This window comes from Aspergillus undulatus (assembly GCF_047715775.1).
Source record: "Aspergillus undulatus strain CBS 261.88 unplaced genomic scaffold BDV17scaffold_28, whole genome shotgun sequence".
NCBI classification, from domain to species: domain Eukaryota; kingdom Fungi; phylum Ascomycota; class Eurotiomycetes; order Eurotiales; family Aspergillaceae; genus Aspergillus; species Aspergillus undulatus.
In genome coordinates this window covers 75670-100010 of record NW_027396632.1, presented here as the reverse complement: position 1 = coordinate 100010, position 24341 = coordinate 75670, and the positions used below count along the sequence as shown (strand labels likewise).

General features: G+C 50.4%; 7 protein-coding genes and 3 non-coding genes across 10 annotated transcripts; 7 read left to right on the top strand and 3 right to left on the bottom strand.

Moving 5' to 3' along the window:
• Positions 1–4356: 4356 nt before the first annotated feature.
• Positions 4357–5196, bottom strand: BDV17DRAFT_291874 (uncharacterized protein; the record flags this gene model as incomplete). The annotated part of the gene is made up of 1 exon (XM_073762228.1): positions 4357–5196. The coding sequence occupies one exon, from the start codon at positions 5194–5196 to the stop codon at positions 4357–4359; it is 840 nt and encodes a 279-aa protein (XP_073614962.1).
• Positions 5197–8402: 3206 nt separating this feature from the next.
• BDV17DRAFT_291873 (alpha/beta fold hydrolase) lies at positions 8403–9699 on the top strand (the record flags this gene model as incomplete). Its single annotated transcript, XM_073762227.1, has 3 exons — positions 8403–8755; positions 8811–9432; positions 9490–9699. 3 exons carry the CDS (start codon positions 8403–8405, stop codon positions 9697–9699), a joined length of 1185 nt encoding a protein of 394 aa, XP_073614961.1.
• A 1319-nt stretch (positions 9700–11018) lies between these two features.
• BDV17DRAFT_291872 (uncharacterized protein) lies at positions 11019–11579 on the bottom strand (the record flags this gene model as incomplete). The annotated part of the gene is made up of 1 exon (XM_073762226.1): positions 11019–11579. One exon carries the CDS (start codon positions 11577–11579, stop codon positions 11019–11021), a length of 561 nt encoding a protein of 186 aa, XP_073614960.1.
• Positions 11580–13939: 2360 nt separating this feature from the next.
• Positions 13940–14040, top strand: BDV17DRAFT_t91. The gene has a single exon. It is a non-coding gene; the product is annotated as a tRNA-Phe (tRNA).
• Positions 14041–14355: 315 nt separating this feature from the next.
• BDV17DRAFT_t92 lies at positions 14356–14446 on the top strand. The gene has a single exon. It is a non-coding gene; the product is annotated as a tRNA-Phe (tRNA).
• Positions 14447–14525: 79 nt separating this feature from the next.
• Positions 14526–14616, top strand: BDV17DRAFT_t93. The gene has a single exon. It is a non-coding gene; the product is annotated as a tRNA-Phe (tRNA).
• Positions 14617–15075: 459 nt separating this feature from the next.
• BDV17DRAFT_291871 (uncharacterized protein) lies at positions 15076–15937 on the bottom strand (the record flags this gene model as incomplete). Its single annotated transcript, XM_073762225.1, has 2 exons — positions 15076–15349; positions 15537–15937. The coding sequence occupies 2 exons, from the start codon at positions 15935–15937 to the stop codon at positions 15076–15078; spliced, it is 675 nt and encodes a 224-aa protein (XP_073614959.1).
• A 2658-nt stretch (positions 15938–18595) lies between these two features.
• On the top strand, positions 18596–19333 carry BDV17DRAFT_291870 (GNAT family N-acetyltransferase; the record flags this gene model as incomplete). The annotated part of the gene is made up of 1 exon (XM_073762224.1): positions 18596–19333. One exon carries the CDS (start codon positions 18596–18598, stop codon positions 19331–19333), a length of 738 nt encoding a protein of 245 aa, XP_073614958.1.
• Positions 19334–19746: 413 nt separating this feature from the next.
• Positions 19747–21632, top strand: BDV17DRAFT_298677 (putative mitochondrial cytochrome b2; the record flags this gene model as incomplete). The annotated part of the gene is made up of 5 exons (XM_073763729.1): positions 19747–19891; positions 19936–20152; positions 20229–20523; positions 20569–21226; positions 21277–21632. The coding sequence occupies 5 exons, from the start codon at positions 19747–19749 to the stop codon at positions 21432–21434; spliced, it is 1473 nt and encodes a 490-aa protein (XP_073614957.1). The 3' UTR covers positions 21435–21632.
• Positions 21633–23076: 1444 nt separating this feature from the next.
• BDV17DRAFT_291868 (FAD-dependent oxidoreductase) lies at positions 23077–24333 on the top strand (the record flags this gene model as incomplete). Its single annotated transcript, XM_073762223.1, has 1 exon — positions 23077–24333. The coding sequence occupies one exon, from the start codon at positions 23077–23079 to the stop codon at positions 24331–24333; it is 1257 nt and encodes a 418-aa protein (XP_073614956.1).
• Between the last annotated feature and the right edge of the window lie 8 nt (positions 24334–24341).

The following is a 24341-nucleotide window of genomic DNA, read 5'->3' as shown; positions in this document are numbered from 1 at the left end:
ACTCGAGGGGCGGTTGGGCCCGGATTTCCTCACTCCGAGCATCACTCAGGGCCCGTTGCGAACGCCGCAGAAAAGGCGCAGACCGTAGGTATCTGCCCCGACCGACTATGGAATCTTGCACTTGTGAGCGAACGAAAGCAAGTGTACCTGTCATGTCTCATGGAGGCCGTGACCGGGCATGCGGAGACCAAACACCCGGGCCATGAGCATTGTATACCCGGTTTCTGCCAGACTGCAACCGTGGACAGCACAAAGGTCGAGCAACTGCATCGTTCAGACGGCCGCCATCACTGTCGGATGCTGGAATTTGACCCTGGTCTGCAAACTAAGTCTCTCAACGACGGCGGTCGGACATGCTGGACGCTTATGGAACCCTAGCAGGTGGCTCAACATCAGCACTATATTGCTATCACGCATGTATGGCCCGATAGGACTGGGATAGGAATCCAGCCTCCTGGCAAGGTTAACAGGTGTCTGTTCGACTACATGAGCCGCGCCGTGAAGAGGTTGAACGCGACGCTATCTGGTGGGATACGATCTCTATCCCGGCAGAGACAGAAGCCAGGAAGAAGCATGTGCCTATGGCTTAGGTGCTCGCCCAAGGGGCTGTGATAGTATTCCGCTTCTGTCGCATCAATTTTTAGGCAATCGCCGCGAAATCAGCAGGCGGTTAAGGATTGAGGCATTGTTGTGGTGTTGCACATAGTTAGCATCCACGCCTGTCATTCGAAGAGACAGCACAAACGCAATATCTTTTCACTGGTCACCCCCCTTTGACCTCAACAGGTCCCCAGCAGGGGCAGGCACCTCTACGCGGTGCTGGGGATTAGTACTCTTGCAGATATCTTCTTTGCAAGAACAAGCTAAGACCTGCCCAAAAAAGAGCGGATGGAAAATGGTCATGTTGTGAGGGAGAGCACCAGGCGTCCTGCAAGTGAAAAGTCTTCACCACCACCAGGAGACGACTACGCACCTCCACGCAGCCTCCAACAGAAGAATCCTTGACCTGACTCTTCAGGGCGCCTTCAACTACCAATGGAGTTGTCAAGAGTCGGCCGTCAATTCTTCTCGCTTGGGGTTCTTGATTGCTATTGCCACGATGTCCTGAATTTCTTTGTCGCTCATTAAGCTATCATGCACTGCGCCCTGTTTCCTCAAGTTTAGCTGGATTAGTCGGAGTGCTTTATTCATGTTGTACTGGATGGAGCTTCCGACAGTTTTTGCTGTACGATTCGTGGGGGCCGCCGCACGGAACACACTTGAGAACCGTTTCGATGCAATTACTGTGGTGGTGGCCTTTCTAGCCTGGTAGTATATTGCAAAGGTACTCGTTGCCAACGATGGATATATCAACCGTACGTGCCTTCTGCTGCTTAGCGATCGTTCTTTCTCCAATTACTAACAGCCCAAAGCAATTGATATGGACGTGCATCTGATGAACCAGTGACGTTCTGGCCGTGACTACAGGGACAGTCATGCTGTTGGTTCGTGTTTATATTGAGCCTCTATTATCCAAAGATGGTTCGAGCAGAAAGGGAGCCAAGGGCAAATAATATCATGCAGCCAATTAGGTATAACGGGCATCTGAGACATGAAGAGTTTGATCAGCCGCAAATTTGATGCTCGCGAGTGATCTCGTCTCATTTCAGTAGTAGTAAGCAACGGACGATACCTAGTACTAGGTAAATGGATCGCATCTGTGGGACCATTGCCTGTTTGAACATCCGAATCCATGTAGGAGAAACCATCCATAACCTTGGAATGGCCGGGTAGGTAGTCTCAGATAACAACTTCCCTAAGAACTGGGCCTCCGGCATCGAATAAGGGCCTTGTCAGTCCTTGCTTGGCCTAGTACTCATCCTCACTGTCACTGTCAGAGAAGGACACCGCACCTCTTCCTCGCCTTCCTCGCCTTTGTCGCCACTCATCATCCTCATCATCCTCATCATCCCCAGCATCCCCAGCATTCCAAAGAAAACCCCGATGTTTATTTCGAAACGCGGGTGCGTAAGTTACGGACTGTCCACTTCTGTACACCCGCTCCGTATATATCTCCATTCCGTAAAGACTGGACGGAGCTATGGGCTCGCCAAGTGCCATCGGCCGGTCGGTTGGAACCCTAAGCGGTTCCAATTTCGGAATTAAGAGCTCGCGCAGCTTGGAATCAGATGTTGAGTAGAATGCCTGCTCAAGATGCTTCACGGCCACCCAAGAGGTAGACATGATGTCGGCCAGTCCTGGCATACTGGACATGGAATAACTCCAGTAATCGAAGGGTAGCTGTTGTCTCGTTGCCGCTCCCGCCCTGGCTATAACGTCAAGTGTCACTCCTGATGTTATAGCTTTACCATACGCAGCGACAAGTGCTTTGATAGCGCTCTCCGCAGTGTTAGTAACGGCCAGAGAGAGAACCGTCCTGCCATCTTCGTCTGTTTCGAATATATCTTCACCTCTTTCGATCAAAGCCTCTGTCACCTTTGTGTATCCTCTGCTCACGGCGTAGAGGAGGGCCGTGGGTTCAATAACTGGGGGCCCGGTCCTGGCCACTTCAACCCAGCCAGCGGGAACCTCGCCGGATCGGTCGGACCAAAGAACAAACTCGGCCAAATAAATGGTGACTGTTGGGTGTTTTAGCTCTACTGCCTTTTCCAGGGCTGTTTTGTCCATTGAGTCTCGGGACCAGATGCTTGCTCCATGCCCGACAAGAGCCTCGACTATTTCTAGAATACCCACAGACGCCGCTAGATGTAACGCAGCATCCAGGGAGGATTGCGGAAGTTCTTTTCGCTCGGTGTCCCTGTCGAGTAAAAATCGCACGACCGGCAGATGACCAGCATCAGCGGCTACTTCCAGTGCTGTTCGTCCCAGTGAGTCCGTGGCTCCCAGGTGCGTTTTCTGCACGAGCACCTCAAGGTAGCCAACATAGCCAATGTCGGCAGCATAATGGAGTGGCATCCGGCCGTCATTATCAGGAAGGTTGAGGATATCGTATTCCTGGAGAGTCTCTAGTATCTCGTAATCTAGAAGAGTCTCGAGTATCTCTGGATCGTTATTGCAATTCATAGTGGCATAATGAAGGACTGTGCGTCCTGAATTGTCCTTCAACTCCATTCTTGCGTTCCTGTAGATTAGCTCTGCCATGATTGCCTTCCGTCCCAGTTCAGCGGAGAGATGCAGGGCTGATCGCCCCAGTGAATCCTGAGCATCCATTATGTCAGTATGAAACCTGTCAAGCAATATCTTTACCACGCTCAAGGACTCTCCTAGAACAGCCCGATGAAGGGCTGTTTGCCCGTCTTTACAAGGCTGATGTCCATCCATGAGTTGAGGCCAACGCATGAGTAGGTTGTCATCCCCTCGTTCAGCAGCCAGGTGAAGGCTTTGCTGGCCCAGCTCATCCTGGATATCTAGTTTGTGTACCTTGTCGATGAGCAGATCGATAATGCCGTGGTGTCCCCTTGTCACAGCATGGTGCATAGCAGTCCAGCCAGCATCGTCCTGAAAATCGACATCCCCCCGGTACCTCAATAAGTGCCTCACTTCACTTTTGTTACCTTCAATGACAGCCTCCAACAGGCGCCGGTCTTCTGGCATGGGGCTGCTCTCCCTATTCCACTTGTTGGACATCTGGGCCAATGGCCGCTGAAGATCTGTAAAAGAAGGAGGCTCCTTTTTCCACAGCCGTGGGGTATAGCGAGGGGCTTTCTGAGGCGAATCTTGTCTTTTTTCTTCACATCCAATTGTAATACCATACCAGCTTTCCCATTTGAACTCGTCGCGCCCAAGTGGAGGGTTGAAATAGACCGGGCCCATGAACGCATAAAGACGATGCTTGGCGCTCAGCGTCCTCACTGCGATAGCTCTGTTGAACAATATAGTATCCGGTTCCCCCAAGAGCATGCACTGGCTTCCCGATTCTAGTGTCATATTTATTCTCATGTCCACGAGCGGAAACCCAGTATAAAGCACGTACCGCTCCCTTGGGATAGCTAATGGCTGAATAACATCCCATTTGCCCCAAAGATTCCCGTTGTCCAATATCTTTAGTTTCCTTTGACTCGAGATGTCCGCCATGGGCAATGTCAGCAGATTAGTAGGACACCAGCTGAAATTACTCGCCATGGTCGCGGACCTATGAAATAGGTGGCCATGAGCCACCCACCCGATCTTCCGCAGAATCTCCTGATATATCTCCTGCTGCTTTTCTCCAACGGCCTTCTGAATTCCAACAAGCAGTGAAGCGATAATTGCCATGTCGCGCGGCCAAGAGGTAGAGCGCGGACCAAGGACTGTTAACAGATCATTCAGGCTTTTAACGCGTTTCTTCCGCAGACCCATGATCGCCTCGGTCGCATGTCAATGACAAGCAGAGTCTGTCTCCGATTTTGAAAGAATATCCTCGTCCAGGTCTTTAATCACTGACCCCTTGAACATAACTTTGACTTTACCCGACCGCACCAGTTCTAGGGCGGTCCACCCACGACTAAACCATGGCGACATGATAATCGCAAGACAAGCAGTCTCGCCATTAACCCACTCCCAATTCCGTATATAGTAGTCGTGAAGAAGCGTAATTCGCGCACTCTCATAATTCCGCTCCATTGTGTTTATCGCGCGTGTTCGCGCAGCTTTGTCCCTCGGTATGCATATCGTATCCCACCAGATCCCCTTACACTGCCACCGTCGCGCAATACGCTCGAAAAACCGATATAGACACTCATTTACCTCTCCATCGGCCCACGCCCCTGAGCCCGTCCCATCAGCCCAGACATGCGAGATGGCCATGTATGGCTCCGCAACGCTGACTAGCGACTGACCGTCCAGTCTCCACGCGGTCGGCTCCCCAGCAAGCGATGCCTTATCCAGTAAGTCCCGAGGAAACATACCTTTCAAGGTATTGCAGGGCTGCGCTAAATGACCCTGTCTCTGTAGACAGGCGGGGCGCTCATGCCGCTGAGCGACGGAGGTGAAGTTGAGCATAGACTGTTCGCAGAGATCAAAGGTGCATTGTTCGTGTCCCTCGTGTCGGACTATCGTAGCACCGGATTCTTGCAATCTCTTGCTTGTTGGAATTAATTCTGGCAGTTTTGTCTCCCAGTCTGGGAGGTTGTGGCCGATCGCCCAGACGCGGTTGGGGCAAAGACCGAACTCTTCGGTTGCTCTGCGCAGGGCTGCGTCAATCTTGGTCGCCTGCATTTTTTTCATCTAATCTTTCTCAACTATTTCGCGTGCGAAGGACGAGCAGAGTGGATGAGCGTAATCTTATTTAGGTTGTCAGCCTACAAGTATATTTTTCGCGACGTAGACTAAGTGGTGCTGAACGTTCGCCGGAAGCCTCGACTCCAATCTTGCACCCTGTCCGTGCAGCCCTCGAGGCTTCTTTTGCTCAATGAACTGCAGCAGCAGATTGGTTGGAGTACATTCAGCCCAACCGCTGGAGCGCCCCGGCGCTATCGTAAGCTGCTAGTAATGACAGCCACCGAACCAAAGATGTATCGAGCTGGCCGGCGTGATCACTGCAGGTCGGGGGCGCAGCTGAAGCCAAGGCCTTGATTACGGCGATGGGAGGGGCCGTTGCATGAGGATAGCGGGAAATCTGCTAATATCCTCCCTGCAGCCACTATCACGCTTCCACCCACTGGACTGTTAATGGTGTTTGGGGATAGCTAGCGCTCGTGGCATGTCCGCGACAGATATGATCGTGGGCTCAATAAGCGGGGCGCTATTCTTCCATGCGGGACATTTCAAGCTCTCATCCAATAAATAGTAACAAGTCCTGTTATGGCCTACGGAAAGGCGGCCGCTATAGAAGGTCATGGCAGTGTCGGTAAATCTCTTAGCCCGACGAAGTCGATGAGCACTCAGGCAGACCGGTCTGGGATATCCACGACCTTAATGAATGGGCGATTAAACTATGAGCGTCAGCCTAGGTGTAAATTACTCGATATCAACCACTAATAATATCAAAGAATGAAGGTCTGATTTCTCAATCTAGCTGCAAACGGTGGTTTAAATACACAGATAATAGAGACATAACTTTTGAACCGTGGAAATAGCAGAAAAATTCTGCATAAGTTTCGGTGATCGAAGGTCGTCATTCCGATATCCTAAATAGGCAGGTCGTACGGTCGATATTTAAGAAATCTAACATGTCTATATATAAAGGTAATAACCTTTAGTTAGTTAATTATATTATCTATGAAGATATCCTGCTCGGATCCCGAGGGCTGTAATTTATATTAGAAAATAAGTTTGTCACTGAGTAGGCAGATTAGAGCTTGTACTATGAAGAGATTATTATTATTTCTTTATTTAAATAAAAGGGCTGCGTAGAGTAGGGTTTTGTTTATAGTGGCTGTAAGGCGCGTCTATTCAGGGCTACTGATAACTAGGGCGCTGGCAATATAGGTTAGGAGGTGGGTATGCGTCTAATTATTGTAGGCGAAGCCTTTGGGGAAGCTGTCGGATGGATTATGAGGTTAGTACAGCAGGGCCAGGTACAGCGATTGGGCAGGGTGGGGGATGGTGACAGGGGCTTGCTGATCCGGGAACCAGAGCTCAGGAAATATGATCCAGTTGGCACTGTTGTCTTTGGCTTCGTGTATGTACTCAATGGCTTTGTCGATTGAAGAGTTTAGGTTGGGCATGACCCCGGTCCAGTTGTAGCTGCGCACCGGCAAGGGCCAGTCCGGGGGTGGCGCTCTGACCATGGCAACAGTAAGACTGGCATAGTTGCTTGCGTTTGACACTTGGACAAAGACAGCGTGGGAAAAAAAAATAGGAGCCAGAAGAGCGAGGCTTTGATGCATCTTGGAGAAGAAGACCTTGGTGGATAGAAGGGATCTGCTGTCCTCTACAAATGCCCACGCGTACTGGACGCCCTATATAACAACCCAGGACACTACTTGACATCAAACTGTATTTCGCATCAAGTCATTTGGCTATCTGCAGTGGGGTGCTGATAACCTGTCACCTTCCGGTATACCGCGTTCAATCGGCATCAGGAGTCCCACTTGTAATGATAACAGAGCTTTTAGGTACTACTGTAAGGTGCTCTCATGCCACTGTAGGCGAACTCTGTCAACGGCATCTGAAGCCGGCGGGTACACCACACGGTCCCTACGGTATCTCGTGGTTTGCATTCAATCCCCTAGACTCGGCTTGGCTCTGTTCGCACTGCTTAGCGTACCTGCTCACCCCACAAGCTTGCGTCTAGAGTTTCCTACTTGGTAGGTAAGCAAGCCATGCAATAAAAACAACAGAGCCCAGTCCTCCATTTCAACGCCATATGATGTGAGGTGCGCCGCCAAGGGAAGTTGGCTAAGGTTGGAGGATTGGAGGAAAGTGTCCGAGATGGGTTGGGTGTAAAAAGTCAAAATGGTTAATAGCTGTTTGGTCAAGCATTATGTCTTACTATAGCAGCAGGCGTGTGGCTGAAGTAGGGCTGAACAAACAGCAAGCCCTGAGTATTCCCTGCACCCTGGGTCATGAAAACAACGAGTCAATGGTATATATCGAGTTCTACATTAGGCACTCATTGCCAACATGGTTTTCGATCAACAGTGGCTTTTAGATTATGAATTATTTGGATGGATTTTTCCATTTCTAGACCACACTGCCTCTCACCAATGGGTGTCCTTTTCTATGACGGAAAAGGAAGCTTATATGTTAACGCCTTTGGCTAGTCCTGTGCATTTTATTCCAGCCGCAAATCCTGAGTTTGATTTTGCCGTCATTGTATGCCAATATCACTACGATGATTTGAGAACATATAACGGGAGATGGCTGGTACGGGAAACTATGTGGTAGCAGCTTCGGATACCGTAGGCAGATTACCCTGCCAGAAAATTGTTGACAAGTAAGAAATTCCTGAAGGTCAGGCAGCTACGTAACATATGCATTTTGTCACTAGGCATTGCTCTCTTCATAGGGTTACCCATAACCTCTGAAACTCGAACTCCTAACCCTTGCGTAAAAGCATTATGAACCTGAGGTGAACAGGTGCGCGTTTGATATATGTCTCATAATTTGACCAGATGGATACGGTGTCTAAGTATAAAGTATCAGGCCGCTAACCATTGAGCTTTGGCGAGCCGTGCCGTAGCCGTAGCCGGATACGCATACGTCGATCCGAACTATACGCGGATACGCTCCAGTGTAAGCAGCATCTACTTACTCAGCCCCATTCCTGACCACTCCATCTAACGTATGCGTTTGTGATACGAGACTAATATCTCGGTGGTAAGAATACGTCTAATAGAAACACGTGCTTGTGCTACATAGTTCTAATCAAACCGTCATGCGGCTCGAGGTATAAAGACATGACACCCACCACGCTCAAAAATCCGATCAGAATCACAAACAAAATCCGAAGACCAATACGAAGCACTTGCATTCCAGTCATGGCGTCTTTACTGCTCGTAACCACTCTGTCCATTCTAGGCCAGACAGCCCAGGCAGCTCCAACCAACACGACAGGAAGCAGACCCTGCGTGGACCTCAACTTGTCTCTGGCTGTTAACGCAAACAACTCCATCTACGACATCGTCCGCGTAGACAACACCATCGACGCCGTTGACTACGTCTTTGACCTCGACCGTTGGACTGCGCCGAACATCACCGACCGTATTACAGGTGTCAGACCCGTGCATGAGACCTTCAGTATCAGCGCGCAGCTTTGTGTCCCTCAGCACTCGAACAATGGAAAGGCGGATATTCTGCAGATTGCTACACATGGGTTTGGATTTGATAAGAGGTGCATCTCGATCTCAGTTTCATCTTTGAGCTATGTATTTACGGATTGTGCGCAGGTACTGGGACTCCGAACTCGATCCCGAAAAATACTCCTACGTCGACGCCGGTCTCGCAGCCGGCTACTCAGTCCTAACCTATGATCGCCTCGGCGTCGGGCATAGCGACAAGCCAGATGCGTACGAGATCGTCCAAGCACCCGTGGAAATCGAGATTCTGAGGCAGCTTACGCTTCTCGCTCGCTCCGGTGGTCTTGCTAAACAATCCCAGTCCCAGTCCGGCCATATTCGTGTCCCAGAATTCAAGAAAACAGTCCTAGTCGGCCACTCCTACGGCTCAGGCCTCACAATCGGTATCCTGGCAAACTACCCCGATATCGTCGACGGTGCGGTCTCAACGGGGTTGATCCCCGGCGAACAGTTTGGAAAAGCGGGCCAACGTGCATTTGGTTTAGAGTTCGCGCCTGAGAGTGACCCGGTCCGGTTTGGTAATCGTGGTAGTGGGTACCTTGTTCAGGGGACCAAGACTGCGCTGCAGCAGATCTTTTTTAAGAAGGGGTATTTTGAAGAAGAGTTGCTGGAGTACGCGGATAGTATCAAGGAGACGGGGAGTGCGGGCGAGTTTGTGAGTTTTGCTGCAGCGTTGGGGAAGCCCGCAAATAGCTACAAGGGGCCGCTTCTGGTGAGTATCCAAGCAAGCAGATATTTATAAGATAAGTTGCTGATGATGTGCTTCCAGTTTGCTCTTGCCCAGTACGACTTCGGAACTTGCCTTGGGGAGTGCCCTGGCTCGTATGATTTGCCGGCCCTAAAAAAGGGCACATTCCCTGCTGCTGAGGATGTGAGTGTGCATGTTCAGCCTGGAAGTGGGCACGCGTTGACTATGCACACGAATGCAACGGGGCACTACGAGGCCATCTTCACCTACCTCGGTAAGCACGACTTGTGACGTGGTGTAGATAAATACGATGTGGAACAATGTGTGGTATTAGGACGTACACGTGAATGTGCCCCCAACGAATGTGGTAAACGACGGTGATAGTCGGTAGCATATTCTACCTGACGGGGTAGGCCTATTGAGGAGGTGAGGAGATTAGTAGAAGAAGTATACAGGTGGAAGCTAATGCGTATAAAGAGTCATGCAATGCGAGGAGTTTCGTTCCATCGGGCAATAGGGTCTAAAAGAATGACAGAAGCTGTATTGAGAAGTAATACACAGTCTTCCCTACAAGGGCTAGCATCGCTGGTCCGATGAAACCTGAACAACCGGACTCGGGAACGTGGTTGTCCCACCTACGCGCCTAATTAGGTCCATTGCTAAGGACAAACTTGAATCCAACAGCAGGAGAAAATGTGGACGAGGACGCTCACAGTCATAGAATCTAAAAAGCAAAGAATCAGCTGGCATAAAAAAGTGCAAAACAAGGATATTATGGAACTGTACTTCATAACTGCTCTCGGAAGGGAGGAAAGGGGGCTGATCTGTTCTCTTCTTCAGCGATTCTTTCTTGTATATATGCCACGTTTAGATAGGAAGGTCCATCTATATACATCCCCTTGTAATATCTTTATTTAATACCAATCTAAACAAGTAAGGCTCCACGGCCAGGCTCCAGAGCTCCATGCGACTGACCGACGCTGAGAGCAGTGAGCACCTTGAAGTTCTAGTTTACTGTGACTGACCAGCGAGATCACCCAGGTTGTATCCAACAAACCTTGATCCGCAGGACTCCTGCTGAAAGAGTACGCGTCGTGATTGCGAGGTTGCATCTGGGAAAACCCCAGTATTGAGTACGTATAAATCTAAATATGCCCATTTCCATGACCGATGCTTAGTCTCGTTCTCAGCCGTAGATGAGACACCGCATCCTGTCTAAGCAAGAGGTGGGAAGTCAGGCCCAACTACCACTAGTATACAAGGACAGCCAGGGCCAGAACCAGCGTTATGGCAAGCCGTGCTGCCTGGCCGTGGTCATGACCCGCCGCGATGTCGTCCTTAGGTTCTTCTTTCCAGCGTCCTACAGGAAATAGTCCATTCCGGCAGCCATCTTCAGCGATTTAGCCAGAATGCTCGACTCAGCCTCGGGACTAATACTGGCTCGACAGGGGCTCGGGTTCGGAAACGAGGTCGAGGTCGAATTAGCGAGTTGTGCGCAAGTAGACACTTCCTGGTTGAACTGGTTGGTCAAGGGAAAGTTCATGGGGTTTCCCAGCGAGTCCACAATGAAGGGCAAAGCAAAAGTTGGGGTTTTGTCGCATTGCTCGGCCTCAGTGATTCGTAGTGAGGTTCGGTTGACTGCCGCCCTCGCGGATCGTGAATACGAGTCTCTCAGCGAGAACATTGTACTCTGATCGGTGGAAGTCTTCGTAGACCCTGTCGACGTTGAAGTCGTCGCCGACGTTGACCCAGGGATAGACCTCCTCGTAATACTCCGAATCCTCCGAGGCGGAACAGTTATGCCAATGCAGCCTCCACAGGAACTCCCAGGTACCGGTGGTATTGACCGTTTTCCCGAGGCTGGAAGACACAAAGTAGGTCGTCTCATTGTCGAGATGTCGTCTAGAGACTCCCAATTGCTCCACACCGACACGTCTCCACCGCCGAGTCCACCCACTGCCCACTGCATCGTTGCGTGCAGTTGTTTCGCGACAGAGGGATTCTGCACGGCAAAAACCACTGGCATCAAGGGCATTGGCGCAAATGTTCCATTTCTTGGGAAGATCAGGTCGATTTCGGTCTTGTTGGACACGGCCCCTGCCAAGGAGGCCAGCAGGCAGAGCGAGAGCCAAACGAGGAGAACCATACTGCTCGGAACCGTGGGCGGCCATTGGGACGGCCGAAATAGGAAAAAGAACTGGGTCCGCTCGAGTGTAAGAGAGAGAAGGAGCGACTGGAGTGAGGGGGAGAGAAAGCAAGAAGAGGGCCAGAATATTTGGCTAAGGATGTTGTGAAATATTAATTCTACGCCAGTTCCCTAGGCTCTCCTGGTCCTAGGCCACCAGGGATCTTGGCTCGTATCTCGAACGAAGCTTGGGAGCCACTCTTGGGCCAGAATTGCAGCCTTGCCGGGGCGATGGGGGCAGCTAGTGCTATGCTTAAAACGACTCGGGGAGCCAGGGCTCTGGATCTGGTGGACATTGATTTTCACTATTCTCACACCAGCTAGCGTGCGAAATAAAATCATACCGCTATACGGCACTTTGCCACCAGAGCTCTCTCGCAGAGTGTAGACATTCACCAGTGGATATACGCTACATACAAGCTAACTACACGAGCAACACGTCAAACGACGACGGAATACAGCGCACTGGGGAGATTAACCTCAGAGCCGGATTGCAGCTATAGGATATACCTCAACAAGTGAGACTTACCATGAGTCCGAACTCTACGGGCTTCCGGGCACACACTGTAAACCACGATGGTGCTAGCAGGAAACATGCAATCTCCCAGACATATCTCTGCCTTTATTTCGATTTCTCCGTATCGTTCTCAAGTCTGCTGAGGCATTTGGTCTCCGGTCTGAGTTACTGGCAGCCCGTAGCATTGGCCTCGTCCGCCGCGGCGTGTCCTGCGATTTTAGCACTGGTGCATAATCCGGATGATACCTGCGAGAACTTCTCCTCCTCCTGGGGTTCGTCGTCGAGACGCTTGAGTCGTTGAACCTCAGTCTGGACCGCGCCAACTTTCGCTTTGTTGCAGAGTATTGTGTCATTGGCACTAGTACACCCGACGAGCCAACACCACCTCCGCTACTATGAAGAGACTACCACGACCACTTTTGCTACTGATGCCATGAAGCATATTTATTGATTGCACTATATTTACTCTAAGAAACTATGGCTTCTGGACACTGGAAAGGGACCGTCGTTCCCTACAACGTTACGATTGACCTTCAGCGCCCAATAGTGGTTGGTACCTCCATTTCGATCCTTCAACCCTTCTCCGTGTATCAGCATAGTACTGATATGCAGACCTCGGTCTGTACGATGGAGTTTCGGGCATTCATAGGACCCTTGGGCCCGGGCCGAAACTGAACCGAATGTACGGTATGACTACTCCTTAGGTTCGTTCTAATATAGGTAAGCTTACCTGATCTTGTTGATGCCAACGGTAGGTAGTAACCAATGCTAGCCCCGAATCCCGTCGTTGGACATAACCAAGTCTAGTTCAGTCTAGAGTCCTGTTACATAAGTTATCAGTGGTTATATTTCCGTGGTCGCAGAGGATATTGCTTTCTCGGACAGATGACTTCGAAGCGAAGTTATAGAGGGGAATATTAAGTTAACTGACTATAGGGGTGCTATTTCCGGCTCGCAGCACCAATCCTCTATACCTACAAATGCTTACTCTTGGATACACAGGACACTTACCCTACAGTCTAAACCATTTTCCATATATCTACCATTAATCGAACATAATCCATAATCCAAGGCAGGCGGGATAAACCGAAATCCACGTGTACACAGGCATATACATTCGAACTATACTGCCCGCCGATCAAGCGACAAACAATGGAGATGCACAGGTCCATGTGGAACAACTTCCGGACCCTTAGCTATACTCTCGCGCAGAGTATGATGGACGTCAAGGAAGATTCGGCGCCCAAAAGTAAGCCACTGAGGGATATTGTGTGTCTGTCTGTGTGTGTGTGTGTGTGTGTCACATCATGTACATACCTCGAGTGGTCTCATTTGCTTACACTATCCGCGGGCTGTTGGGAGTCAAGAAAAGTTTTGAGTCTGTCGAGGTTGGTAGAATTCCGGTTGTCAACAAACCACAACCCTACTCATGTAATGTATTCTAGCTGCCCTTGTGGGAAGCGTCATGAGATTCTATTGAGGGTGCTCCCTTGGTGTTATAATCTGGCGATATTGCCATTTTGTTATGGGACGAATCGGGGGGTCCTTATTGTGGTGATGCGGGAAAATATATTTTGTCCGGGTAAGGAACATGAATGTTGTATAGGCAGTCAATGACAGTATATGCCACGCAGATAGGGGGGCTTAGAAGAGGACCATACATATAAAGCGCCCAGATACAGGCCTACTGTCAATACACCAAGATAAATGATAAAAAGAGAAGAAAAACCACCTCTGCAGCATTGATATTTTTGTGGCCAGCAAATACTGTGCTAAATATGGTTTTTTTTTCTGCCAGACCAAATTTTGTACAAAAAACTCAATGTCAAGGGGTGATAGCTCAGTTGGGAGAGCGCACGACTGAAGTCTACTTCAGTTTAAACTGTTCTGCAATATCGTGAGGTCGCCGGTTCAATCCCGGCTCACCCCATTTTTTTGATACTACGAAATATCACGTAGTCTGTCTTGAATTATTTATTGTCTTGGCTAAAAATTGGTAAGAGAATAAACAGCAGGCAAAACGAACACAATTGACATTGGATGGAGTAACTGGCCTCAGTTGCGAGAGCGCACGACTGACTGAGGTTTTAACTCGGCCACGATTATTTTGTTAGGTGGCTGGCTCACTCGGCAGAAATTTTTTCCAGCTGACCGCAGCACTTTTTTCGAACATTCTCTTTATTCTCCTGCTCAGGGAGGCCCTGTATCTTGTATTTGTGAAATTTACCCCAATCTCACACCGCTTGGGGTGATAGCTCAGTTGGGAGAGCGCACGACTGAAGTTTCAACTCGGTCATAATATCGTGAGGTCGCCGGTTCAATCCCGGCTCACCCCATTTTTTGAAAATTTCTTCTTTTTATCTTGGAGTTGCTAAATTCTTATGTAGGCAAAAGCTGAAAGAGATTAACATCGAGGGGGTGATAGCTCAGTTGGGAGAGCGCACGACTGAAGTTTCAACTTGGTCACTATATCGTGAGGTCGCCGGTTCAATCCCGGCTCATCCCATTTTTTTTCCGGCTTGACCGCGTCAAATGTTTTATTTTTTGGTCAGCTCTTTAGTTAAGTTACATTATGATGTCTTGACACTCTTTCCTGTCCTTTTAGACTCATTAGCGGAGAACTTGCTTATTCTCACGCCAGGGCAGTTTATGTTCGCGTTGGTCACTGTCTGATCGACGTTGACGTAATTTGAATCGATTATAAGTAGATCAGATAGATTGTTAGTGTCTAGGTCTCATGAAGATCTTTCTTCTAGTCAACCCGTGGCGTAGCATACGGGTTAGAGAACGACCCTGATACTTATCCTGACCAGGGGCCGAGTGGTGATACTGCTCATGAGATGTTTAGGAATGCTGTCTGGAAGCAGTTGTAGAGACGGTATACTTGTTTACTGGTCATAGCTTCTGCAATACAAATAGAGAACAACCCGAGACCCATAGCACGCTTGCACTAGTTCGTTCTCCCTTAATCCTTTAAATCCGATACCGAAAATTGCCGGTTCTGCTCATCCGTAAGGTGCTCAAAGCTCTCCAACGCCGCCTCAACGGAATCGGCGCCGACCAAAAGACCCTCGCGCTCCTTTCTCCGGTTCTCGAACCAGCAGTATCCCGTGTAGATAAGCTGCAGTCCCATCGCGGCCGTGTATGAGCCCGCTAGGCCCTTGATTGCCGTCTCGTACCGCGGGACTTCGGATGAGAGGAAGAGGTGTGGGCCTGCTATGATGCCGGCGCAGTAGATTCTTTTGTTGTAATTTTAGCTTTCCTGGTGGTGGTTGGGAGGTGAGAGGAGGGGCTGGTTAGGTAGGGTGGTACGTACACAAAGTAAAGACCCAGCACGGTACTCCTCTTGGTATACTCCGTCGTATTGAGACGTCCAGTTAAGCACAACCGGCACTTCCAGAATTCCCTGCGCCAACAAATTCCTACAAGCGCAAACCGGTGCGTCTCATCATGAGAATCTTCCTGAGCCTAACCAACCCCGCCAGACCCGGAATACACGAGATGACAACCGTCGCGTCCAGCATATTCGGCACCTTTCTCAGACACCCAAACGCAATGACCATCGCCACCTGGATCCCACCGACAGGCGTCTGAAGTAGACTTGTGCGCAGCGGGGAGTACCCGAATCCCTTTATGATCGCGGCTAGGAAGTTCGCGACGCCGCCGTTGAGAATCCCGTAGCAGATTGCCATTAGATACAGGAGCCATTGGCGGGGCCTGAGGAAGGCTTCTTTGATTCGGGAGGGAACGATCTTGGGTTGTTTCAGCACCATTTGGTTGCGGGATATGCGCCAGACGGCGACTACGCGCTCGTACTCGGTCAGCATTTTGGCGTTGTGGGGCCGTGGGCGAGGTAGGCGTAGACTACGAAGCCCCAGGCTGTTGCCATGGAGCCGACGACCTTGGTTGTGAGTCACTGAATTTGACTGGTGTAGCGTGAAGGACGTAAAAGGATATCAGGTAGATAAGCTTCCACTGTGGATCAGCTAGCCCCTCAGCATGTCCAGCACCATAAGCTAGCAAAGCATCGAGAATAGCCACAATACCGTTCATGGACAGCCTGTATTAGCTTCGGAGGCTGTTCTTCGCGAGTCCAGAGCATAGAAGTTAGAATAATGAAGGCCGGGGAGACGACGGTTTCCAGGAGCCCCGAGGACGAAGCGGATGGCGAAAAAGCCGGCGAAGTTGAAGACGGAGGCCTGGCATCGTTAGACCCTCGGTCCTTTCCTTTTTTGCTTGGAGCTGAACGAAAATTGGGAGTCACCTGAAGCATGCAAACAGCCCCCCAGATGAAGACCATAATTCAAATTAACCCTCCGACTAGGTATCGCTGTAGCAGGAGTTGCCAGGGGTAGGCGCCTACGAGTACCCGATATACAGCGCGGACGAGACCCAGGAGTAGTTATCGCAGACCATGTTCGTGTCTTCCTGTAGACCGTATGCATTCGAGTAGTTGAGTCTGAAAAGTTAGCACGCATACAGTGGTATAGGAGAAGAGAGCCTCACGTCTGCTTGTCCAGAAAGCTCAACATGTATGTCCTCATCATCTATCACCCATTTTAGCAAATACCACCGAGAGGTGCCATATCGACAGAAAGATGCCTCATACCATCGGCAAAACATAAAAGTCCAACTTCCTGCAAACTTTCACCGCATTCCTCTCCAACTGCACTGGATCATTGTGAGCCGACTGCTGGAAATAATACTTGCCCACCTCATCGAGGTCCTGATTTTTACCACCGAGGCGACGGAGTCAGCTCAAGGACTCGCTGCTGCCGAGGCCATATTCCGACGCCGATGTAATGGTTTCGTCGGCCTCTTTGGCGGGGGGCATATTGCGTCCTTTGAGATGGACATTCTGGCGACGTAAAATAGAACCAGGCCTGTAATGCTTGGGATGCCGATACTGAGCCAGCCGCGTTGGTGATGTGCATTATCCACCTCTGTCTGAGAAGGAGCGGCAAGATATTGCATGCAGTAGTTGCTTGCAGCAAGCATTGCGGTGCTAAGGATGTTAGTCAGGAACTGCAACTCTTAGACAGTGAGTATTTCCCCTGGTAAACTGGAGCTGATACAAATGCTGAGCATCATATTTGGCGTAGGCGAGGACGGCAGCATCTTCACAACTGGGTAAGCCCTGCGATGCTCTACTATTGTCAGACACAAATGATTAATGATACGGTCATCAATAGGTCGCTCGCACAACTCTAGGGCTTCTCCCAGTCTTCCAGCTGGGCACCGCTCTCCTACAACTGGCCTTTATTCTAGCATATATGCACATCGGCTCCGGGTACTTAGGCCGGGGGCCCACACTCGTTTCTGGTTTTCCAACTTCTTCTCATGGACCGAGGAGGAATTAGCTTTCGCCTTCTTGTCATACTTTTTCTTTGGCGGTGCGAATCACAACTATGTTCGGGTAGCGTCAGGGAGCTAGGAGAACAGCATCAAATGCAATTGAATACCCTTACTATTGAGGGTTCCGCGTGCTTGACATCGAAAGCCAGAAACACGATGGCGCAGATATGTGGCAAAACCCTTTTTGCTCACGATGAGAAGCTGTGTCTACACATGCTCCTGAGTCTACCAATGACATAACTTACCACAAATCTTCTTAAACATAATCATCTGCGCCCTATTCTTCTATATAAACATTCAAATTACTGGCAATCTATAGGTTATCAGGGTTATTATCGAGCCGGTATCTAAGCTGCTGGGCTAGCTTGTAAGGCTCTCACGGAAGCTTTAGATAGCCGCAATTATGCATTCGCCTCTCTTTAATAGCAACGACCACACTATTTACCCGCACGGCCCTAGATCAAAATATGATCAGCAGCGTCTTCCACGAATATGCGGCGGCCAACTGACAAAGTTGTCATCAGCCCAGCTACCAAGCGGATAGTCCGCAATGTGGCTTGCGAGAAGTTAGAACCAGCCTCCCGCACGGGCAGCGCGGGCCTATGCCTATGCAGTATGAAAGGCCCCGGCACGCTATATTTAGTGAACCCCAACATATTAGATCTTCCTCCTTGAACACGCATCACTGACCTGCCCGTCATTGATTGTATGATCTGCATTCCAAAGTGGAGCGGATGCATTGCCCGGCGCCAAAGGCAGAGGGGACCTCTTTCCCAGACCATGACCATGATCCCCTCTCCCCCCCCCCCCCCCCTTGTGTACTATCCATCGCTGTCCCCTGAATGCAAGCCCTTATGTTCTTCCATCCAACCATGATCGGCAATTTATCTTGTCTTCGAAACCAAGGAAAATGTCCGAAAAAGACCCTGCGCCTCTACTGAGGCAGCTGCGCTTCTCCATACTCAGACTAAATATTCCTAGCTGCGGGGTTAAGTCGCAGCCCCATTTCCACTAGTATGTCTTACCTTAGGGTAGATATGGATTAACCCTTTTGCCCTAGTCCAACACCTCTCGGATTTTAGTCTCACATCCACGCCGCCCCCGCGACATCTGCAACGACGGAATCAGCCATGGAACCAGTTTTCGAACCGTTCGTCCTCTTGGCAAGCAGACTCATCCTCATCCCGACTCCGATCGCCATCTCTTTCCCGACTTACCGAGCCCTCTACGCGGCCTTACATGCGGACGCGGCGTTCTGTGAAATGGGCTTTGGGGTCCATTTCCCCGCTAGACAGTGGACTGACGACGAAGCCCGCGAGGTGATTCAGACGCGCGATATTGAAAGCGCGTGGAACAAGCGTGGTCTTGGGGATTTCGCTGTCGGATTTCGTCAGGTTCCTGAGTCCTACGCTTTTGGGACCGAGTATGATTTCAGTGGGAACTGTGTCGTCGTAGCGAAGGGAGACGACTTCCAGCGTATTGCAGGGCCAAACTACGAATGCTTCGAGAACATCAAGTGGGCGGGCTACGCGGGAGTTCGCGATGCGACGATGACCTCTCTCCCGCCGCCGGAAGAAGAAGATCCACCTTTCCCGCCGTGGTATGAGATGGTGGAGCTGCGATATGGCATCTCACCCGAATTCTGGGGCAAGGGCGTCGCGGGGGAAGCTGCTGGGGTCGTTTTGAAGTGGTCTTCTACCGAGAAACGCGTGAGGAGGTTCATTGCAGAGACAGAAAAGGGGAACGAGCGGAGTGCAAGGCTTTTGCAGAAGCTTGGTTTTGTTCCCAATAGATATAATCATTGGAACGAGCCGAGTGAGGACGAGTGGGAGTTATTGAACTATGGAAATAATCCGGCTGGCCTGTGACTTTCTGTCGCCTGTTCTATTTCTAGTCCGGACTGTTTCTCTACGGTGCAGCTGAATAGGCTTATTATGTATTTATTCTTTGCCTTAGCCTAATCTGAGCCACATACAATCTGATATAGCGTCACTTCAACAGCCCGACTTCTATCTTACACTTCCTTACTTTGACCATGGGATCCGATGAATCAATCACGCATATTCAGTTTCCAATGCTCCTCAATTGTACCAACAGATCAATCGGCACTCGGCACGAACGTCGGATATGACCCGAGTTTAGCGGCACCGACCCGCAGCATTGGGGTTGGGGTTGAGGGGCCCCCACCACGGTTGATATTAAGCCCGCATCGGCTGAATGATATAGCCGCCCATGTGCCCTACTTATATGGACTTGGAAATCTCCAAAAATTGCCCATACAATGACAAAAGACACAGACGCTATACCGCTGCTTTCAGTGGACGATGTGGTTCCCCACAACAGTCCAGATGACTGCTGGGTAGTGATTAATGGCGAGGTCTGGGACCTCACGGCGTTCATTGGGGAGCACCCTGGGGGACCCTCGAGTAGGTCCTCCGCCTGCAGCTTGAGCCCATAATTGACAAACTAGCTATTCTGAAATATGCCGGAAGAGATGCTACGGACACTTTCCTTGAGATCCACGCCGTCACGATTATCAGAGAAAACATTTCGATCGAACACTTCAAAGGCAAACTGGACATTTCCACAATAACCGCAGACTGGTTGCGAAGCCCACAGGAACCGAAGCCACCGTCAGCTGGGGACTCAAAAAATCCAAAGCCTCCTCTCCGTTCGCTTATTAACAGGTACGTACATACGAACAGCGGAGTGCATTGTGCGCGCGGAAAATTATCCGAAATACTAACCCACCAAACCAAACAGCCACGACTTCGAACGAGCCGCAGCCCTAAGTGCACCTTTGAAGGCATACACATTCTACTCGACAGCCGACACAGACTGCTGGACGCGCGACGCAAACGAGTCCATGCTGAAGCGAATATGGTTTCGGCCACGGGTAATGCGCAATGTCACGAGCGTTGATACGTCGTCTTCTATGCTGGGGATTCCGTTGGCCTTGCCCCTTTTTATTTGTCCGACGGGGGTTGCGCGGTTAATTCATCCTGATGCGGAGAAGGGGCTTGCAAGGGCTGCGAGCAGTATGGGGATTTTGGAGATTGTAAGTGATACACCCTAGGGAACAGGGCTATGCTGAGTTTAGCAGATTAGCACCAACTCCGGGCATCCACTGGAGGAGATCGTCCAAGAGACGTCTGAGTACCCATTCCTCTTCCAGCTCTACCTAAACAAGCAGAAAGACAAGTCGAAAGTCCTGCTCCGAAGAGCAGAAGCCCTCGGCTGCAAAGCCATCTTTCTGACCGTAGACGCAGCAGGAAGAGGAAAACGCGAAGCCGACGAACGGCTCAAATCTGACGACATCCTACCCGACCCAATCACCGGCAAACCGATGAAAGCAGGCGCTGGCCTGACAAAGGTCATGGGGAGCTTCATCGATCAGGGAATGACCTGGGCTGACCTGGCGTGGATTCGAAGCGTCACAAGCCTACCTATTATCCTCAAAGGGATTACCAGCGCTGAGGATGCGAAGATCGCTATGCACCACAAGGTCGATGGGATCCTGCTCAGTAACCATGGCGGGAGGAATCTGGATTACTCCCCGCCGGCTATTCTGCTCTTGCTCGAGATGCACAAGAATTGTCCTGAGGTTTTTAACAACATGGAAGTTTATGTTGATGGGGGCTTTCGCCGGGGCGCCGATATCATCAAGGCGCTATGTCTTGGTGCAAAGGCGGTTGGGATGGGCCGAAGCTTCCTATATGCTTTGCATTATGGCACGGAAGGGGTGGAGCATCTCATTCAGTGTATGTCTTCTGCGCCCCAGTTATCTGCATTGAATCTAACTATGTTGCAGTGCTCAAGGCCGAGATGGAGGCCGTCATGAAGCTCATTGGCATCACGAGTCTCGAAGAGGTATATCCTGGCTTGGTCAATACAGCGGATGTGGATCATCTTGTGCCGTCTGGCGGAAATCATCCCTATATCAAGTGGAGGGCACGTCCAAACCTTTGAACAGCGTCAGTGATACGACCAGTGAGGCATGAATTCGAACATCGACTGTTGCGCAATCCACTCGAGCATGTACATCGTTGCCTGAGAAAGAAAAAGCGTCGATATGACTCACATGCCAGAGTGATGCGTAAAGCCAGTGATATTTACAGCATATTCTTCTTGCTCACAATGACATGACCCAGCACATTGTATGACCCTATACCCTCCAAGGGGAAGTTATTCCAGTACCTCTTGCGCGCCTCGCCATCTCGATGTTGTCATTTCAACTGACGATAACCCGTAGCTTCCAGGGAATTAGATTAAACTGCCCGTAGCAGTAACACTGACGTTGCATTGAGTTTCTATTCTCCGAGCAGACAATAAGGTACATTTGCCCCTAGTCGATCCACCTTCCCTATGAATATGCTTGCCGCTCGCATAACTGTGCTTAAAAAGTGGAACTCCTGTCATCTGCTGTCGCCTGCCAAACCGGGGGGTTGGCGCCAGTTCAGCCAAGGTCGAGGTATCCGTGTTCTACCAAGCCGTCGTTGGTATTCGTCTGGATATTTAGGGCCACAGGAACATTCTTCGGGGGAGCAGAGTCGATTGTCGGCTATGCCTGATACATCTGCTGCATTTCTAACAGTGATGGAAATAGATGGGATGTAGAAGACCACATTTGAGTTTCGATTCTCGGCGAGATAATTAGAGCTAGGCAATAACGCTCCTCACATGCCGCAGTCGATTTTTGCCGCCGAGAGCACCTGATAATTATGGAGACCTATGTGGATAAGCCACCTGAGGCTTGGACGGTCAGCCTCTGATGTTGCTTTAAGCTATCTTGCAGAGGGTTTAAACCAAACTACTGAGCCCGATAAACTCGGGATGCCGAGACACATCCCCTCCGAGATGTCCAGGATGAGGTCAGCCTCGGGTAGGGCTGGTTCATGTGATAGGTATTGAATTAGGAATGAGCTGTCCGTGGATTCGGTACTAGGGGCATTGCTTTGGATTTAATAATAGCGGGTCTGAGGATTCATGCAGGTGCAATGTTTGTGGCGATGCGACTAGTGGTGTATCATTTGCCCCGGAAACAATAGCCCTGCACCAGGAGCGACCCAGCATGCATATGCAAACCCTGGAATGGGCTTAGGATTCTGCAGCGCTAACTCGTATAAAACTTCAAAATGTAAGTCCCCGACATATAATTGGAAACTATATCGACGCCACCGTTTCCAAGCACCGTGGTACAGGGCTCGTAAACACAAGCTTCTAGCGCAGGTGATTCGAACCCCGTACTACCTTGCACTGCCAAAAACCCCTTTAGCCCATGTCATCTATTCCCAGTTTGCCGCACATTTTGGACAGCTTTCGGGTTCTTCACCCGATATGGAAGCAATGTGCGTGGCATCATGACGTGAGAATATAGCAAACTCTACAGGCGAGCCCACCCCTGCTTTACCCGATAACCACGTCCAGGGGAAGAGTGATGTCGCGCAATTGTAAGTTTTGCGGGACCTGACGTGGATTGTCCCTACACCTGCTACCAGGGGGTTCTTGGTGCGTTATGCTGAACTAGATATAAAAACTACCATGTCTCCCCAGCCAACTATCCATCTAAATTTGCAGATCTGTGCTACATCTTCTACATTCTCCAATCAACATGAAATCTGTCGTCATCATTGGTGGTGGCTGGAGTGGCTGCCATACGGCCCTGGAGCTGGCAGCTGCCGGATACAATGTTACGTTGATCGAAAAGGGCGCTGAACTGTTCCAAGGGGTGTCTAGGCAGTTCGGCATTCGCATCCATAGAGGTCCTCATTACCCACGTTCGTCCAGCACTAGGGAGAGCTGCCGGCGGACCTTTGACAGATTTTGTGAGAAGTATCCAGAGGTCGTTGTTCCTGTTCAGCCTGCCATTTACGCGCTCGCTCACCGGGACTCCACTGGGAGGGAGTCCAAAGTGGATGCCGATACGTTCGGCGAGGTCTGTCGAGAATCGAAGGAATGTTCGGAGGTCGACGTTTCGTATTTCGGACCAAACAGCGAGCTCGAGGTTGCATATAGCCTTGATGAACCGTGCGCTCTCCTCAACCCCTACTTGAAGATATACTTTGAGACGAAGCTATTCAAGGCTGGAGTACGTATTCGCCAAAACGAGGAGGTCACCCAAGTATGGAAGCTCGACGGCGGATACTGCATCTCGACAGCGTCCGGAAAAGAAGATGTATTTGACAAGGTGGTCAACGCGACGGGCTACGCCTCTGCTCTCCCCGACGGCCTCCTCTCAAACCTTCCCATCAAAGCGCAGATCAAGTACCAGGTGTGCACAGCTCTCAGCTATACTGATACATGGACCAATCAGCCGCCAATGTCCTTCATCGTTATGGACGGCTGGTTCCCCTGCCTCATGCCCTGTGTCGGTGAGCCCGAACACAAGGCCGACTACGTGGTCACGCACGGCGCATACACCATCCTCGGTTCCTTCGACAGCCATGCTGAAGCCGGCTCATGTCTGTCGAGTCTAGCACCCGATTTCATGACCGGCCAGATCCGGTCAAAGATCGAAGAGCAGATGGAGCGGTTCTGGCCTGGTTTCACGCAGCGATTTAGGTATAAAGGGTGGAAGGGTTCAATTCTGCCCAAACTAGTGACAGACACCGAGTTCCGCAGTTCTGTTGTTTTCGAGGCCGACGGCGTGATCTATATCTTCCCTGGGAAGATCACGAATGTGGTGGACGCCGCGGATGAGGTGTTCGCGCTGATTAACAAGATCGACGTGATCCGGTGCAATGGGTATGGGTACGCCAGGGAATCGGAGCTCTACCGCAGCCGCAAGGAGATTGAGAAGTTGCCCATTGCTCAGGATCGAAATACCTGTTTCCTTCAGACACACAAACAACTTTCGATTAAGGCTTAAAAGTTAGA